The sequence below is a fragment of the Suricata suricatta genome, chromosome 5, assembly GCF_006229205.1.
Source record: "Suricata suricatta isolate VVHF042 chromosome 5, meerkat_22Aug2017_6uvM2_HiC, whole genome shotgun sequence".
In the NCBI taxonomy this organism is placed as follows: Eukaryota; Metazoa; Chordata; class Mammalia; order Carnivora; family Herpestidae; genus Suricata; species Suricata suricatta.
Window position 1 is genome coordinate 133,218,857 of NC_043704.1, and position 19,356 is coordinate 133,238,212.

The 19,356-nt window shown below is 37.7% G+C and overlaps 1 protein-coding gene across 1 annotated transcript in view; it reads left to right on the plus strand.

Moving 5' to 3' along the window:
- The window catches only part of KCNH8 (potassium voltage-gated channel subfamily H member 8), a 224,430-nt gene that overhangs the window by 118,557 nt on the left and 86,517 nt on the right, over nucleotides 1-19,356 (plus strand). Inside the window, exon 6 of the mRNA XM_029940344.1 lies at nucleotides 2,028-2,235. Coding sequence (XP_029796204.1) covers nucleotides 2,028-2,235 — 208 coding nt within the window. The remainder of the gene's footprint in view (nucleotides 1-2,027; nucleotides 2,236-19,356) is intronic.

The window sequence follows — 19,356 nt, forward strand, 5'->3', positions numbered from 1 at the left end:
TCAGTGGTGTCTTAGTTTGCTCAGACTGCTATAACAAAATGTCACAGACTGGGTGGCTTAAACAATAGAAATGTATTTCTCAGTTCTGAAGACTGGGAAGTCCAAGATCAAGGTTCCAGCCAATTTGGTTCTTGGTGAGGGCTCTCTTTCTCACATGTAGACAGCTATCTTTTGGCTGAGTTCTCACATGGAGAAGAGACAGAGGAACATAGTGTTAGGGAACCCAGAGAGAGGGGGAGAGAGAAGAAGGGAGAGAGAGCACTCTGTGGACACTTCTTATAAGGGTGCCTATCCCATTTTGAGGACCCCATTCTCATGACCTCATTTAAATCCAATTACTTCCCAAAGGCCCCATCACCAAAATCAACCCATTGAGAGCTAGGGCTTCAACACATGAGATTTGGAGGAACACAATTCGGTCCACAGCAAATGACTTCCTCCTTTTGGGACTTCTGTTTGATGTTTCATTTCAAGTATGAAATTGTCATCCATCTATCAAACTCTTCTCCCTATAAAATAAACTCCACCTCCAGTAACTTTTCTAAGCTAAAAGTAGATACTGCAACGTCCTGGCAGGTAATCAGCTGGTTTACAATCAGCTGGAGAAATGACAGATGAGGACTAGACTGTGAAAGGAAAGAAAATAAAATTTGACACAGAAGAATGAGAAAAAGAAATAAAAGCAGAGGTAGCTGTCAAGTTCCTCAACTGACCTTATGATTTTATTATATTTCAGTATAGAATTCACGAGAGTACAACTGAAAACATTTTTATTGGACTTCTATTGTATTGAGTTTAGAGTGTTTTGTATTGTATTATGAACCATTCTCACATGTAACACGTATTTATTGAGCACTTACTATGTGTCAAGAACTGTTCTAGGTACAATTTTCTTAGATATAAAGGGAGATAGATAATGGAGGAAGGAACTAGAAGTCAATGGACTCCAACTAATTATAATGGCAAACTTCCATAAGATGCTGACCTTGTTTATGTTGAATCTGTAGAGTGAATACTTTCTTGGGTATAGTCCTATAAACTACTTTCTTCCCTCATATTTATGGTTCCTTCCTCCCACCTCCAAATTAGAAAAGGCCAAGTAATTTGTCAAAGTCTATTTACTCTATTACTCTATATGAGGTAATACTTTATTGCCTTTTCTATTTTAGGATGCTCGTTGAGGCTATTTGAGGGTGTGAAAGAGTATGTATTAGGGCACCACATATGTTATTCATAGTGACAATGACCATTCTTGTGGACCCCAGTGGTGCACATTTTTCAGAGGAGCCCTGACGTTATAAGGAAATCTTATTATAAGGAAAATAATTCCATAACTACAAGTGTATTGTTTTAGTGTGCCCAAAGGTAGGACCTAGGAGAGTTTTCAAAAACAATGTTCCATTTGATTTTGGTTCCCTCAGCATGTTTGTTTGACAGAGAGTTCAGAAAGCATATGCTTCAGGCACCAGTCTTCTATGTCAGTCAATGATGTTAGAAAGACGAAAGCACAGCTCATGAGACAGGAGGTGCACTGGCATTTGTGAGTAAATCTTACTCAAGTTTGATAGATCTAATCACTATTATTTTAAAAAACCAAGTTACCTTTATTACCACTTCACAGAGTTTTCCTTCAATCACTCTTGCATAGAGGAAGGGACATGGAATTGAAAGAAAATGTGTGATAGGTGGAGACACCTTATGTTCAATCCCGATACCATAATGTGTTTCAGTTGTGTCAGAATACGCAAAATCATATTCAGTCAAATAGGTTGAGAAAAAAGATAAACCTTAAGGAAAATAAGTATTCATTCAAAGAAATTAAACTGTCTCATCATCCTTTATACTACCACCTCTTGATATAATATGTCGAGAAATGACATTGGCATGGTCATAAAAATGACCGTAGCATTGGAATCATGATTATGCTTGATTTCGAGAACTTTCCAGAATGGCTGTAAGTGAAAGGAACTGTGGTGGCATGGAGTGAACCCATGAGCCAAGTGGTGCCGCTCGGTCTCTTCCCTCAGGTGTCTCTCGTGCATCTCCTGAAGACTGTCCGGCTGCTGCGTCTCTTGCGTCTCCTGCAGAAGTTGGACCGCTATTCCCAGCACAGCACAATCGTCCTCACTCTGCTCATGTCCATGTTTGCGCTCCTTGCACACTGGATGGCGTGTATCTGGTATGTCATTGGAAAAATGGAGAGGGAAGACAACAGCCTTCTGAAGTGGGAAGTTGGTAAGGGCTTACATTTGTCACATTTTCCATTTTTTAAGTGAAAAGGAAGGTTGTCTAAAATTTGGAGGAGGTGAAAGATGAGTCCATAAATATGTCCTCTGACTGTCGATTTGTCTAATATTTTTTAGGGATTGAGCCAAGAAGAGGCGGGGGGATGGGACCTATGATACATGCAATTTCTTTAAGAGAGTTTTCCAGAAAAGCCATATATATGTGTATGTGTGTATATATATGTATACACACACAAAGAGTAATGGGTTAAGCTTTCAATAGGCTAACTTTAAAATGACCAGCAAGGCCATAGAAGTGTTTAGGTAAGTAATATGTGATCTTACCAGACATAGCCAGTGCAGGGGTAAGTACCATTGAATCCCTAGGCAACTGGCCAATCATTGCAGTGAGAGATAGAGTGAGTGCATTATAATGACACACTTTCCACATCTAGTATACTTTGAGAATGTGTGATGATAGAGGGGACTGGATATTTACAAATATAATTTGTAGAATTTTGTGTCCCCATAATGCATGGGAATTTAAGGGAGATTTTTCCATGGGCTACATAATTTTGCATAAATGAATCTGAAATGTTCTGCACATAAACACATTTTTAAATTTATGCTAACCACAAGAACTGTACAGAAAATGAAAATTCCAAAGGCTATAACCCTGTATTCAAAAATATCTGCATTATTCTCACAATCATTGCCTTTAGAGAATTATCATGGTGCACCATGTAGAATTCGTTTTTTTTTTTTTTCCTTACCTGACATTTCATCAAAAGAATCCATTTCTTGGTTGGCTAGAAAAGTCTTCACTTCTTTTCACCAAAAAATCAATCTTGAACTTTTGGAAGCTCAGACCTTTGCACAGGGATGAAGCCACAAGAGATTCCCAAGAGAGAAAAATGTTCTAACTTTTCACACCAGCACTTAGTGGCAGAATGCATCTGGAACCTCCCTGGGCTGGCTCTCATAATGCTGCCCTCTTACCACAGGGCACATACAAAGCCTTCCAAGTGTATCTGTGGAGAACGAATTGGAGATCCTAAGAAAACAGATTCTACTTCAAATCTTCTAAAAATGCTCCTACGTACGCATCTCGATTTTGACCCCTAACTATACCAAAGCAATGAATGTGTTCTGATCATTTTCATCTCAGGATGGTTTTATTCTCCTCATCAAAGTACTTCTTCTGTGCCATACAATGGATCTCCATTCTCGGAAAGGACGTAAAGGGAGAAATAGAACTGCAGAGTGAAAGCAAGAATATCCCACATAAAGAGAAGATGGATGAGATGAGAAGAGAGAAGGAGAGGAGAGGAGAGGAGAGGAGAGGAGAGGAGAGGAGAGGAGAGGAGAGGAGAGGAGAGGAGAGGAGAGGAGAGGAGAGGAGAGGAGAGGAGAGGAGAGGAGAGGAGAGGAGAGGAGAGGAGAGGTGAGGAGAGGAGAAGAGAGGAGAAAACAGCACGAGGAGGAAAGAGAAGAGTTGATTAAAAGGAGAATCAAAGTCTGGATTGTATGTGGCTTAAAACATTTTCTGTCTTTAGTATTGTTTCCCTTTCTATTTTCTTGTCCCAAAGCCTCCCTCGTCACACACTCCGGTTTGGTCCTAATGGTGTTCAGGGAACTGCAGCATTAGATCTCTGCCCTTTGTTTTGAATCCATATTAAAATTCTTGCTTGTGGTCAGCCACCTGATTCCTTTCTGGGCCTGACCTAATTTCCTTCGGGCCCCAGACCTATCCACTCATATTAATTTGTAGGGCTTGTCTAGTCTGAGAGTCTCCAGATGGGGAAATTCAGCTTATTCACGCTCTCAAATTTAGTTAGATGAGGAAAGCTTTTTGCTTCCTCCCCAGCACACCCGTTCTGCTACATAAGTACAAACTAGCTGTTGTCTTTCTGCCCACAAACACACAGGAGTATTGATTTTCCAAGAAAAAAGCAAGCCCACCATCTAAACGACTTCAGTATTGCCCCCCTACCACTCCTCCTCTTAAACCTGGTGTTGTGGTTCAATGTAACGAATGGGAGCTTGTGAGCTAGACGGCAACCCACACAGAGAGCCCTGGCATGATCCAGCGGTGAGAAGAACATTGGGCTGGGGAAACAGATCTCTCCTGTTCTCACGGCTCCACCACTAACCAACCGTGAGATTTGCAGTAATTTTGTTCACCTCTAGGGGCCTCAGTTTCCTCACCTAGTGCATGAGAAAACTCACCATATAACTCAGATGTCTATTTCAGTTTCCATGATATGACCTTAGTGGAAGAACAAACCCAGCATTGTGTGCTTATTTCTGTCATGGTGCAGTGTCCACATAAGCCATCAGGAGCAACCATCGCATGTCATCAAGTTTGAGGAAAAAGGATGTGTCAGGAAGTACATCTTGTGACCACAGGATGTCCAAGAATTGATGTTTTACTCAGTGACAGTAAGAATTACTGAATCTTTATCTTTAGAAAATTAGACTTCCTGTCCAAACACCTCTTGGTATACATTCTGAAAGGTAGTATACTAATTACGCCTGTCAGTAGTGGGGTTCTAGGCTTGGCTACAAGGACTTTCCCTTCCTTCAAATTGCTTACCTCGTTGTTCATGCAAAACATTCTCCAGCTGAGATTTGGATGCAAATTAAATAATGATGACCTTCTCTACCTAATTTTCTAATGAAGCAGCTGAGAGCCTAGGCTAATTTTGTTTTTACTATGTAATTTGTACACTGATAGTATGTTTTGCCTCTTTTGGTCCAATTACCACAAATCTTCACACAAACAAAGTTTGATCAGAGACACACTTTTTATGTGGCGACTAACATTAGATGTATAGAACAAATTCGTCTTCCCAAAGGATAAAATAGAGCTCCCTTTCTAATCATCGTTAATTGCCTTGAAATGATATTTTCCGCTTTTTGTCCTTGACAGGTCTACTACTTAGAGCTAGAGAACGTTTCAATAATTTGCCTCAGACCAAATCAAAGCTAATATTTAAAAAAAATTGTAATATCGCTTATCTATAGCTATTTTTAGAAGGTGGAATTAATTACTCATGGACTAATTATACCAGAGGCTGATTATGAATTGATTCCTGCTGGTATTTTTACATTTATGTGCTTCTTTACTGTATTTTAGGCAATTTGAGGTTTGGCTTACTGTTTCATGGAGTTTTAGACTTGGGAGGATCTAAGTCTAAATTTTTGATTTTATGATGAGAAATCCGGCTCTAGGCTCTACAGGCTCTGTGTGGGAGAAGCGGGAAGGAATTATTGTCTGTCACATCCTCTGTTGTACCCCTGCTGTGGTATATAGTTCTTGGCATATGGCAAATGTGTGTGTGTGGGGGGGGAATATTGAATGAATCAGTCTTCAAGGTCATTCATTTACTAAATGACAGTCATGGGAGAAGAACCCAGATACCCTAACTCCTTGTGTAGAACTCCTTCTAATAATTTTGAAGATTATGAAATTGTAGGGAATGGCTGTTTAGCAAATATTTTCAGGCAGTGAGATTGAGAGAAGAATGAATAGGGTGATCACTTAAGATTTGGTTATTCATTCAAAAAATATTTTTCAATACTCTGTTTCTCTTCAGATCACATAAATCTTTTGCCTTTTACAAAAAATATTTTTCAAGGGCCCACTGCAGGCTTGCTTGGTCCCGGGTAAGGCACTGGAGATAGATAACCTAGACGAATACTCTACTTAATGTCATGGAACTTCAAGTCCAGTTAGAAAGAGAGACAAATACTTCAATGGATATATCACACTGTGATAGTGCTGTAACTGGAGCATGCACAGAGAGCTAGCTCTAACTAGAAGATCAGCAAAGGCTTTTCCAAGATGAACTAGTTTGACAGGATGAGTAGGTCTTGTCTCTGTAGATGCTGAGGAACGGGCATGGCTGGGAGCAGGGACGTGGCGATGTGAAGCAGTTCACTAAGAACCAGCATAAAAGGTGAATGGGGGTAGTAAGGTGATGAGGCTAAAGAGGCAGACGGTCAGGGACCAGATCTTTAAAGACCATTCATGCTAAGCTATGGAGTTTGGACTTCATCCAAAGGCTACAGAGAAGCATAAAATTCTCTGAAGCAGTGATCCAGGGAATAGGGGGAGATGTTTTGCTCTGTTTCATTTTTGATATCTATAAAATGGCAATAACAATAGTGCCTACCTCATTAAGGTTGCCAGTATTAAATTAGGAAATCTGTGTGAAGCGTTTTATACTGTGCGTGGCACCTAGTAAATTCCCAGTAAATAGTAGCTGTTCTAGCCATCCTTATCATTTTATTATGACAGTTAATTCTAATAAAAAAAGTACCATTAACTGTGACTAGTGATACTTACAATTTTATATGGGAAGAGTATTAAGGAATGGCCTAAAAAGTATTGCCCTTAAAGTTCAGCTGTGGTTTTGTAGTGCTGGACAACAAGTTGTATGCTTTTGTCCATCTTCAAAATAGAAAAGCCCACACCTTATCTTTGAGTCAGTCTCGGAAAAATCAGCAATTTTCACATAGCCTCATAATTGCACACATACAGATTTCCCCTTCAAGGCTCATATAGGTGGTAAGTAAGTCTAACATCTATCCCAAAAGCTTGTTGGGATATAGGAAACTTTGAAGAAACTTAGACACGGTGCTTCAAGGGCAAGATTCAATATGTTAAAGAGACATATCACAACTAAGTTGCTTTTTAAATTAAAATTTTTGTTTTGGCTGCTGAGAAATGCTTCAGAATGATCTCTTTGGGGGGTGGGGGTGGGTCTTTACTTGTTTACTATAAGAAAACAAATAAATGCCCAGCTAAAAATGCGTGAGAAGACTGAGTATTTATGTGCATCCCAATTAATATATGATTTTAATTCTCACTTATAAAGTTCAATTAATGGCTTTGAATTAGTCCTCAAAGAGCTCCATTAGGATACTGAATAGAATATAATCATTCTGATTTAAGTTAGAAGGATTTGGATTTAATCTTGGTTCAAGGATATACTAGGCATGGGATTTTGGCCAAGAGGACTTCAGTGTGTGACTTTTTATACAAGGAACTTTAGTGTCCTCATCTATAAAATGGATGTGGTAGTACAGGCCCTCAATGGTTTTGAGTATTAGAGTTGCTCAAGTTGACATACTTAACATAGTCTGGTACATAGATTGTTCTTGCTGCTGATAATTACCACCATTCTAACCACCTCCTCCACTAACTGGGGCTCTCCTCAGACTGCAGCTAACCTGCTCAAACTTACATCGATGAGCTGTGTCGAGTTGATAGCAATACTATTCAAGTCTCATGAAGAGGTGATATTTCTGTCACAGTCATGATTCCTAGTTGCAAGCAAAAACAGAAAAGGAAGTCATTAGCAGGACATGCAGACTTAGAATTAGAGAGAGAACAAGACTTAGGGAATGCAACATGCTGAACTTGAAAACAGATGATCTGCTACAAAGGTTAGAGATGAGAGTATACTGTAATAGAGAGAAGCTTTTTTATCTTTTAATCCTTGGCTGGGGTATGCTTATCCATTGTGGATGCCTGAATGTGTATCTGTACCAGTGACCGAAAAAGAAAGAAAGAGAAAAGAAAAGAAAAAAGAAAGAAAAAGCTGGGAAATCTAGAATGAGAAGAAAAGGATTAAGTGAGATATCATTTTCAAATTTTCATTGAGAATTTTAATCCTAAACCTCCTGATCCTCATTGGATAAAACATCATAAAAGCCGATTGATTTGAAAGGCTCTCTAGTTATTAACTGCTTAAAATTTACAAGCCAAGCCCCATGCTTGGGGGGAAAAAATGACCGGACTGAGGATACCAGGAGCTGGTTATTTCAATAACTCTACCAGCTCTTCCTAAAGAAGGTAGAATTGACGAACACTCTACATTTTCAGGCTTGTCTAAAGGATTATAAAAACTTTTTTAGATAACCCTTATCTGTTGATTCTCATTCCTGGAAATACAGGAAATAGAGAAAGAGGAGAAAAAGGCTAAATTGAAGGTTTCCAGCCATTAAAATGGACCCTAGTGAGGGAAACCTGGGCTTGTTGTTGTTTTCTAAGCACAAGTTCTTAAACCTTAATGTGTATTGGAATCACCTGAGGATTGTATTAAACTACGGATTCTAGAGGCGCCTGGGTGGCTCAGTTGGTTAAGTGTCCAACTTTGGCTCAGGTCATGATCTCACGGTTCATGAGGCCACATCGGGCTGTCTGCTTTCAGCACAGAGCCTGCTTCAGATCCTCTGTCCCCCTCACTCTAGGCCCCTCTTTCACTCATGCTCTTTCCCCAAAATAAATAAACATTTAAAAAATAAAATAAAATAAAATACAAATTCTAATTCAGGAAGTCGAAGGCAGAGCCTAAGACCTAGGCTGTTTCATAAGTTACCAGGTGAAATTCAGGCTTCTGGTCTCCCCACCGACACATTGAATAGTAAGGTTTAAAAAAGCCTCAGGAATTTCCATGACTTTAATACCCCCAGTTTATAAACAGTCTTAAACCAGCAACAACTCAGTCCTTTTCCACATTCCTGTCCTTTTTCAATCCTCATCACATCTGTGAATTTATTTAGACATAGTTCATTCCTAATGGACCAGGGAGGTCCATTGAGAAGGAATTAACCTCAATGCTGAAGCGATGCAACACAGTGCTTTAAATACGTCAGAAACAATTTCTACTACTAGTAGTTATGAGAAACTAAAGTTGAGCACATCAGTTTTTAAAAAGTTGCCAACGCTCTATTCTATTTTGATAAAGGTTTCTAGAAAACAGAAATGCTTTCATGTTTTCAGAACAAGATTTTGCTCTTCTGAAAAAAAAAAGATTTTGCTTTTTTGCCATAAAGAGCAGATGGTTTATTCCTTTTTTTTTTTAGTATAGTTGACACACAATGTTACATTAGTTTCAGGTGATCAATAGTTTCTTCTTAAAACTCAGATTTCCCTTGTATTATCCAAGTAAATTATGCTTATAAAAATTGAGGAAAGAAAGTATATAAATGAACGTCCAATTCTGAAGTCAAATTATCTCTGTAGTCTGACCTGTGTATTTAAAAATTATTTGAGTATTTAGAGAGGAAGCAGTGCAAAATTAGATTTTAATTGCATAATATTCTCAATCCTTTGATAAGGCACCTCTGAGTTTCAGGTAGCAGACTGGGGGTTAATATGATTTCAGGTTGCCAGGGTGGCTCAGTGAGAGGACACACTTAACAATTAGAAAATGCTGAAGCTGAAACGTACTCGGAACATGCTCATACCAGAGTTTCCAAATATGTTCACGCAGGACCCCTGGGTGGCTCAGTCGGTTAAGTGTTTGGCTTCAGCTCAGGTCATGATCTCACGGTTTATGGGTTTGAGCCCCACATCAGGTTCTGTGCTGACAGCTAGCTCAGAGCCTGGAGCCTGTCTTCAGTTTGTGTCTCTCCCTCTCTCTCTGACCCTCCCCTGCTCACACTGTCTCTCTCTGTCTCTCAAAAATAAATAAAAGGCATAAAAAATTAAAAAAAAAAACAAGTATGTTCACGCTTCACACTATACATTCCAAGCAATAAACGGTTCTCTTGTCATATTGTGCCGTGAAGTCACTCCATCCCATTCTGAAGTCCTGACAAGGTAAATTAGCACAGAATGAACTCAGAGAAATCCCAAAGAAACTGATTAAACTTTATTTAACCCAAATGTTGCATAAATTTATTTTACCTCATAACCTTCCTTTTTGTACTACACATTACTAACATTCTGTTAACATTCTATGAATTCAGAGTTTTAAAAAAAATACACCTTAGTCAAAGTTACTAAACTCTGTATCATAGTAGGAGGAATAATAATGATTTTCATCTTTTTAAAAATATGGGATACCACATTTCATTTCACAGTAAGCCTACAAGAATGAGGAGAGAAATTCTCCTCATCTGTAAAATGGAAATAATAAAAAATACCTGCTTCAGAGAGTAGCTGTGTTGTGGATCGTTGAGCACATTGGTCAACATTGCAACGTTTTCCAGTGCAAATTAATAAGTTTATTTAAGTAGCATGGGAACAGGACCGGTAGACAGAAAGGGCTGCACCTCTGCTGTATGAGGCTGGTGATTATATGCTTAGTGCTCCAAGGGGAGAGGAAATTCAGGGAGTGTTAAATCATAAATGTTTCTTTGAACAGAATTCTACTTGTAAACCAATTTCACCAGAGTAGTTTGGTGCTTATCGCTGAGGTCAGTATTAACTATTGGTGAGATGTAGAAGCAGTCAAGAGACCTTTAAGAAGGTAGCAGCCAGAGGCACCTGGGTGGCTCTGTCAGTAAAGCTTCCAACTTCGGCTCAGGTCATGATCTCAGGCTCTTCGGGAGTTCGAGCCCCACGTCCATATCGGGGCTCTGTACTGACGGCGCCAAGCCTGCTTTGGATCCTCTGTCTCCCTCTCTCTGCTCCTTTCCCACTCATGCTCACTCTCTCTCAAAAATAAATAAAGAAACTAAAAAAAAGTAGCAACAAGCACTGATCCTTACCAAAATTATGCGGGCTATAGGTTAGCTTTCTGGGCTAACATTGAACATTTTTCAGATTCTATATCTCATCAGTTTGGTGAGCTCAAGGAAGCTAATGTACATAAAAACAGTTCCCAAACTGAAAAGTGCAGTAGAATTATGACATGTCATTGTGTTAGTAACACATACACAAACACACATACGTGCATATATGGATATGTATATATGTATAAATGTATCTCTTCCTTTTTCCAGAGAGACATTATGTAAATAGTCTATATGACAAACTCTTGTCTTTGTGTTCTTTCCATGATACTGGCCTTGATATGGGTGTTTAGAGAACCCATGCGTAATACATATATTTGGGTGAGTGCAGGAATAGATGAGTGGGCCACAAATAAAGCCTTCTGTCCCAGATCAGTAGGTCATCCCACTCAGATTCAAAGAGGAAGAAATTCTGAAGTCCATCTTCCTGCAGTGTTTGGAAGTAAGTTACACCGAGTCTGTCTTTCCTTATCGCATCTCATCATTTATACTATTAAAGAACAAAACTCCCCAAGTGAATATTTATTATTATAAATCACAATATTATATGCCTATTCAAATATGTAGATTTTAGAGGCCATATTCCTCATTTAGGGTCTTGAGATTCGTGTGCTGTGGCAATGAATAAGTCAGTTCTTAATACATTTTCAATTCTTACTATGAAGACTATGATAAGCAATGGTTGCACTCTTATAGGAATACCAGAGATGGCTAATCATTTCAACTCTTTTTCTTTCCCTATCCTATTCTTTTTCTGGGTTTCCTGAATTAGTAAATGGTTCAAACATGCTTCTATTTTCTAGCTCGAGATAAATTTGGGTTGGTACTACTTATAGCTCTCATTGGACCCAAAACCCTCTCATGAGCTGCTTCCTTGCCTCATTTTGGCCTCTTAGCCATAGAAGAATATGCTTGGTTCTCTGAGAACTTGAGCCCTGCCCTGGACCTAGACTTCGGAAGAGAGAATCTCCTCCTCGTATTTTGTCAAAGGACCCTTTGCCTTAAGGTGATGCTTTGCTGACCATTCATTGACTTCCTAAGCTCCTCCCAAAGGATCCTATGACTTAATCACTGGAAATTTTGCCTACCTCTGATCTCTTCCTTTCTTCCTTATAAGAGTTTTATGAATTGTGTCATTGTTAAGATCAGGGACAGTAATGTGTTTCTGGCTCCCAGAGTCCCAAATGTTTCTGTTCTTAAATTAGTTCAAAGTTAAAGACATGAATTTTAGGGTAGCCCAAAAGGTAATGTGGGGAGTTTAATATAGCCATTTGAAGCTTGGATCTGTTCTTTTCTTTTCTCTTCTCTTTTCTTTTCCTTTTTCATTTGTATGCATGTATATTTTAAATGCCCAAAATAGTTATTCAGTATTATTTATTGAATAATCCATTTATTAATACTAATTAAATTTGGCGTTTAATCATACTTAATTATTATGCATACTTATGGCTGTTACTAGGTTTCATTTTTCTTTCATTGATAGTCTAATTTTATACTGGTATAGCAGAATTTAATTATTGTACTGTTTAAATCTTGGTACAGCAAGTAGAATGAGGCCACTTTGGCTCATTTACTCATTTAGATCAATATTAGAAAAAATCCCCCTTCTGAAAAATACAAATGGCATTTTAATTGGAGTTAATTTCACAAATTAATTTGGGGAAAATAATGTTTTTAGAGATATTTTTGTTACCCAAGGTATGGTACTTAATCTCCATTTACTTTAAAAACAATCTTAGATAACTAAGAGAAATTACGTAGCTTCCTTCATACAAGTTACACATATTTCTGATTAAGAGTATTTCTAAATATTTTACATTTTTGTGCTTATGCATGTGGGTTCTATTTTCCATTAATTTTGTGCCAGTTATATTGGTATAAGAAAATTGGTATATTGGTGACTTGGAAATAATATTGGATAGTCATCTCAATGTGTATCTAAATTTTAATTATTTTGAGTCTTTAGGAAGACAATCATCTAAAGTACTAGTAAATTTCTCCCTGATTTACCTAAGGCCTATACTCTTTTTGGCCACCAGTTTGAGAAAAAATTACCTATTTTATCATATATTTACTCTAACTTCACTAGATGTTACAGAAAAAAACATATTTTGTAGATTACTAATGCATGTTTTTATTGATACGTGACAGTCCATAGAGTTACACCAAACTTTAAATTATGACCCTCAGAAATATATTTCGTAAAAGAACGTGTATAAAAGAACAATTCTTAACTTGGAAGTTGGAATCCTCTGTTCTAATCACAGCCCTGCTGCTAATTAGCTGTATGACCTATGAAATTTTATCAAACCACGTCTGTCCCAATTATCTTTGTGGAAATGTGATACAAAACCGCTTCTCACTGAGTCTCAATTCTTCTTGAGACATAAGCCCTTTTGGAAAATGAATGGAAGCTCTAGCTCTCTGATGATAAATTCAGACCAGCATATAAATAGATTGCATAGAGTTATAGTCTGTATATTCTATGGTGCTTTCTCATGGACAGCTGATGAACAAAACAAATGAAAACGTCCCAGTGTTAGATAATCTCTAAGATTGTTTTCAACTTGGAGAAGATTTAGTTACAGTTCCTTTAAGAAAACTGCCTTGCACCTGAAACTTGGGTGTGTTGAAGAAATAATCCTTAGTCTGTTGACATACCTTTCAGCATTGGTGAGACTCGGTCAGAACTGCCCTAACTCTTTAGTAGAACATTTTTTTAAATTTCTACTCTGTCCAATAATATACATGCTATGACAATCCTCTCCTTCAATCCATTTCTTCTGAAAGTTTTTAACCATTGGAGGAGTTTAGTCACAGCCATGCATTGTCAATTTTATGATGCAAACAAACTCAATAAGCAATTTCACTTTACATGCAACTTTAAAGAAACATAATGATTTCTTAAATTGAGAGAAAGCAAAACCCCTGTCTAGTTTGGATACATAAATAGCTTGTGATTAAAGTGTTCAAAATTTCATTTCTGATTTAATCTCTAAAGGATAGTCAGATACAAAGCTAACTTCCTAATATCTTACAACTTCCATCGTTTGGACAGCATTCTAATTAGCCCAGCTGGTCAGTACATTCTTAATGCAGCTTTTAACACCACCATTTCTTATCAACCCCTGTACTTAGCAACCTTATACACTTGGGGTGGGTTACAATTAACCAGTCACTAGTAACAGGTTGAGTTACTATTGTATTCCAGCCAACCTTGGTTCACAGGATAGTAGTGTAAGGAGGAGCCCGAGAGAGAGATATTCTAAACCTCTAATTTTACTTAGCTGCTTGCTTCTCATGATGTACTGGGAAAAACAGTGGACTGGGAGTCACAAAATTAGGAGTCCAGCAGCCCAGGCTCCAGTCTTATTTCTTCTTGGTAAAATGAGGTGGTCAGAACAGGTGAACTCCAAAATCTTCAGAATAACAACTTACTTCTTTTTTATGCAAAGACAAGGGAAACAAAAGACTTCAACAGAGATTTTCTACTCTCTGTTGGAAATACATATTTCTAACTCCAAAAATATGTGAACTGGTTTTTGTGATTTCCAGCCCTTCTTCCAGAGAGGGAGTAGGCTTGATCTGATATGTGTGTTTTTAAAATTACATTTTAGTCTATATATTTTTCTCCTCAAATTCAAATATAATATTTTAGCATTTCCAGTGCTGCAAGGCAAAGGTAATATTTTTAAGAAGTAATAGAAAATAACCTGTGATTTCAATGGAAAAGAACCAGGTTGTCACTATTTGTCTTAAATTAAATTAGTATCTTTTTTACCTTCCTTTAGGTTTTCCCCATCAGTAAATTTAAGAAGATTGAGGCACCTGGGTGGCTCAGTTGGTTGAGCATCTGACTCTTGAATTTGGCTCAGGTCATGATCTCACAGTTGTGAGATCAAGCCCCATGTTGGGCTCATGCTGAGCTCCATGCTTAAGAGTCTCTCTCTCCTTTCTCAGCACACCCCCTTCATAAATAAATAAGTTAATTAATTAATTAAGAAGATTGGATCCAGATAACAGTTCTTCTGAATAGCAACCCTCGCTGTGGCCTCTGCTATCTTCCCAGTAACATTTATATAAAGATCAGGATAAAGACATCTTCAACATCTTAGCCATCACTGAAAATTAGGATCAACCATTGATCTCTTAGTACAAAAAACAAGAAGACATGTCTACTAACTGACATGTAAATAGATTTGGATTTTAAAATAAAACCAACAGACAGCGTGAGCTTTCTGAGAGGCCTACACAAACAGAAGCCCTTCTTCCCACATTCATACTTTGCCCTCTGATTCTGAGAGCACAGGTCTGTCAGGAGATGGAACAATTTTCTCTACTGCACAGACATCACTTAAAAAAAAACCTTTTTAACCTTTATTTATTTTTTTGAGAGACAGAGACAGACCGTGAGTCGGGGAAGGGCAGAAAGAGAGAGGGAGACACAGAATCCGAAGCAGGCTCCAGGCTCTGAGCTGCCAGCACAGAGCCCATCACGGGGCTCCAACCCACGAACTGTGAGATCATGACCTGAGCCGAAGTTGGACGGGTAACCAACCGAGCCACCCACGTGCCCCATTGTCGCTTTAAAGCAGAATGATAGCTCTGCCAGACTTTCCCAAGATTAGGAGAAAGTTTTCCATCTTAGCGCTGGGGGCCAGGGGAAGGAGGTACTATGATGGTAAATTGTCAATAGTAACCAGTATGTAGAAGGGTATAGATGAGATGGACTTTTGGAAAAATCAAATGTCACCGCCAAATGGAACTTAAAATAGTACACACACCTTGTAAGTGACACACGCCTTGGAACATACAGAAAAAGACAGGAAAAAAGGAAGTATCGAGAAAACACAAATGTAAGAAATAATAGGCTAGTAATCATGATTTTAATGAAAATTTCATGACATGGGAAAAGCTCAGGTGATTTCAAGTGAAGAACTCAGGGTACAGATTTCTATGTATTATATGATACCTATTTGGGATAAAAAGTGAATTACACACACACACACACAGACTAGAAATAAAATCAGTAAGTAGTGGAATTATTTGTAAATTTGGTTTTTCTCTACTTTTTTTTAAATTGACTTATGTCAAATTAATATCTAGCTTACATTTATTTAGTACAACTACACACATGGTTCAGTGCTTAATATAATTGTGTACATTATCTCATTTGATTTTTAATGAATTTTCATGAGGCAGATATTTTCAACCCCATTTACAGAAAAGAAACTAAAGCTTGAAAAGTTTGGGGTTTCCTGGAAATTTCTTTTTTAAATAAAATATTTTTAACAGCCAAAAATTTAGAACAAATGTAATAGACACTGCTTGAAATTATACCTTTAACCTTTTACCGTATTTGCTTCACATATATTTTTAAAATAATACAATATTACAGATAAAGCCCAAACCCCTTACCCCCTAATTCCCATCATTCCCTCCTTACTAAAGTTGATGCTATTTTTTTACTATGCAAATGTATTAGTAAAACAATATATTACTTTGTCTCTTTAGCTTCCATATAAATAAACACAAATTGAAACCATAGTAGTAATAATAGTAATAATAATAATAATAGCAGATAATTAAGTAGCAGATAGTGGTGGATGTTAGTAATAACACATGTTTCCATTGTCTTATTTGGTAGTGGTGGATGTATGTGTTCTTTCCCCAGAGCTTCACCAACAATTATTACCAATAGTTTTAAATTTGAGAAAACGTGGGGGCAGGGAAGAGGGTTCGAAGTAGTACCTTGTTCTAATTTCCAGTTCCCTGAGTCAGTAAAGTAGAACAACATTTCTTTTTTTTTTCCCTCTTTTTTCTTTTTTTGGCTACTATAGTTTCCTTTTTGGTGAGTGGACGCTTAGCTTATTAATTTGCAAGTTCTCTTCTTTCCCAAGTAACCTATTTAATGCTCTATATTTTTAAGTGTTAAAGTCTTCAAAAATTATTGTTCAATGTATATGTGACTTCTGAGGTTAAGTACTATTGATCTCTAAGTGTATGCTCACGTTGTCACAGAATGAGGTATTTATGACACTGATTCTTCGGAGTTTGTTGAGGCTCAATTTGAATATATTCTTTGTGTGTTTGGAAAGAATATGCATATGCTTTTTTGTATATGATTTTGTGAGGTTTTATATATGTCAGGTCAAGCTTCTAAATTTAATTATACATATATTATAAATCCTTATTAACTATTTTCTATCAAATATAGACAAATTTTATTTGGTGCTCTTTCAGATCTCTGTTCATTTTCCGCAGTGTTTGGTCTCCTTTTAAGAGCTCCTAGTTCCTTATTTTATGTCCATTAGATCAAACGTCTGAATTGAATTTATGTATTTTAAATATATTATCTTAATTGTATTTCCCCATTTTTATTTTATTTTATTTTAATTCAATTTTAAAGTTTATTTAATTTGAGGAAGAGAGAGCATGAGCAGAGGAGGGACAGAGAAAGAGAGGGAAAAAGAGAGAATCCCAAGCAGGCTCTCCACTATCAGTACAGAGCCTGATGAGGGCTCAGGGTCACAAACCACGAGATCATGACCTGAGCCAAAACCAAGAGTTGGACGCTTAACTGAGCCACCCAGGCACACGAACCCCCCCATCTTTGTTTAATTAATTCACATCCATTGTGTGTTAATTATCTTTCCACCTAATTCTTGCAAGGTGAACTATTTTCCCATGTAATTTTTTCATTTTTATGGTCAGCTCATCTTCCATTGGGTTTCTTTCTGTAGAAATTCTGTACAGATTGAGGTATGAGAATATAAAGAATTTTCATTGTTATTTTGTTTGCTTCTGCCAAGGACAGTAAGATTATCTCTTACCCTAGGATCACATTCTTAACAATTTCTTAGCTTCGAGGGGTCTCATGGCCAGTGTATATATTCAGACACCAATGTTTGCAAGGCACAGGTCTGAATTTTAAGTTTCTCTCAAGAAACTGCTTTTTTCAGACTTAGGCTTCCTTGTCATTCCCATAAACTGTTGTGTAAATTATTTCTACCCTTTTCCATGCATGTGCCAAAGTTGTATGCCAGGTGTCAGTTCCAGTGTTTGTAGGACTTGAGTGTCCTCTTCTGGGCATGCATGGGTGTGAAACCCAAGTCCACGGACTTCAGTACCTCTGGCTAGCTCCCTAGCCCTCTGTCCCTGTCAGCACCACCACTGTGTCAGCCTTCAAATTTGCTTCTCCTCATCTTTACATCTGGAGATTTCATTTTTCCTTCTGGAAGAATGTATACATCACCAGCATTTCTGGGTGTTTATATCAGAAAAGCTTACGCATTAGCCAAATTCATAATCTTACCAGAACTATGGTATCAGTTTCTGCCCAAAATAATGTACCCTAAATGCCAATGCCATTGTATGTTTTGTTTGAAGTATAAGAATGGTTGTAATCTAACCCTAAAAGGCCAATTGAAAAGGTTAATTTCTGAAGACCGTGTTCCTACTTATAATGTCTTCACAGGGGAAAATCATTTAAACATAAGCCTTCAAATCTCCAGTCCCTCAGACATAACTGTTCAGTTACTGGGAAAATAAATGATGCAGCTGTCTAGAGAAGACATCATCAAATGTGCTTAATATAGAATTATTTCTTTCTAGCTACTATATTAATCATATTCTTTTGGAATAGTTGACAGTTTAATGTACTGAAGATTATTTTCCTAAGAGACTATAGATATAGAGAAAAATAGGACAGAAAAAGAACTGAGTCTTTGAGATTGTTGCATTTAAACTCTGTGAGGTTTTCAGTATTTACTATAAAATATAAATATTTGTTGAGGCCCAAAGGACAGCGTTAGGAGCTGCAAGGGGATACAAAGAATTGGAAATTAAAAGCCCTGCCTGATAGAAGCATACTCTCTTAGAAAGTCAAGAGGTAGACACAAAACTGCACAAAAAAATGTTTTTTAATGCTGATTTGTTGTACATTTGCACAGGCAAAAACTTCCTAAAATGTTTATAAAGAAGTAGAAGTAATTTTACCAGAATCTCTGTGAAGATGAAATTGGAGGTGGGGTGGGCTTCAAGGGGTGAATACTATTTTGGTGGAGAACATTTAGAGAACATTTAGGTGAGGGACACAGTGTGAATCAATTTGTGGAAGTAGGAAATCTCACAGTGCACTTGAGGAACAGTTCGTGGATGAGTTCCTGTGGTGTAGAGCATTCTTGAATGAAATAAAATGCTGACAGGAGGATGGGACATAGAATACACAGGCAAGGCACGCCAGGTACTAAACTAAAGGTTACTGAAATTAAGTTCTGAGAAAGAGAATACAAGGCCTATGTGAAATAATCAACCATGACCAAACTCCAGCTCCAGTATCTGATTTTTCCAGAGATTTTTGGGAGTGGGTATGTTTTGGCATTTAAACACTGGCAAATCGGGGTCCTGGGTGGCTTAGTCGGTTGAGCATCCTACTTCGGCTCAGGTCATGATCTCACCACTTGTGGGTTAGAGCCCCATGTCGGGCTCTGTGCTGACAGCTCGGAGCCTGGACCTTGCTTCGGATTCTGTGTCTCCCCCTTTCTCTGTCCCCTCCCATGCTTGTGCTCTGTCTCTCTCTGTTTCTCAATAATAAATA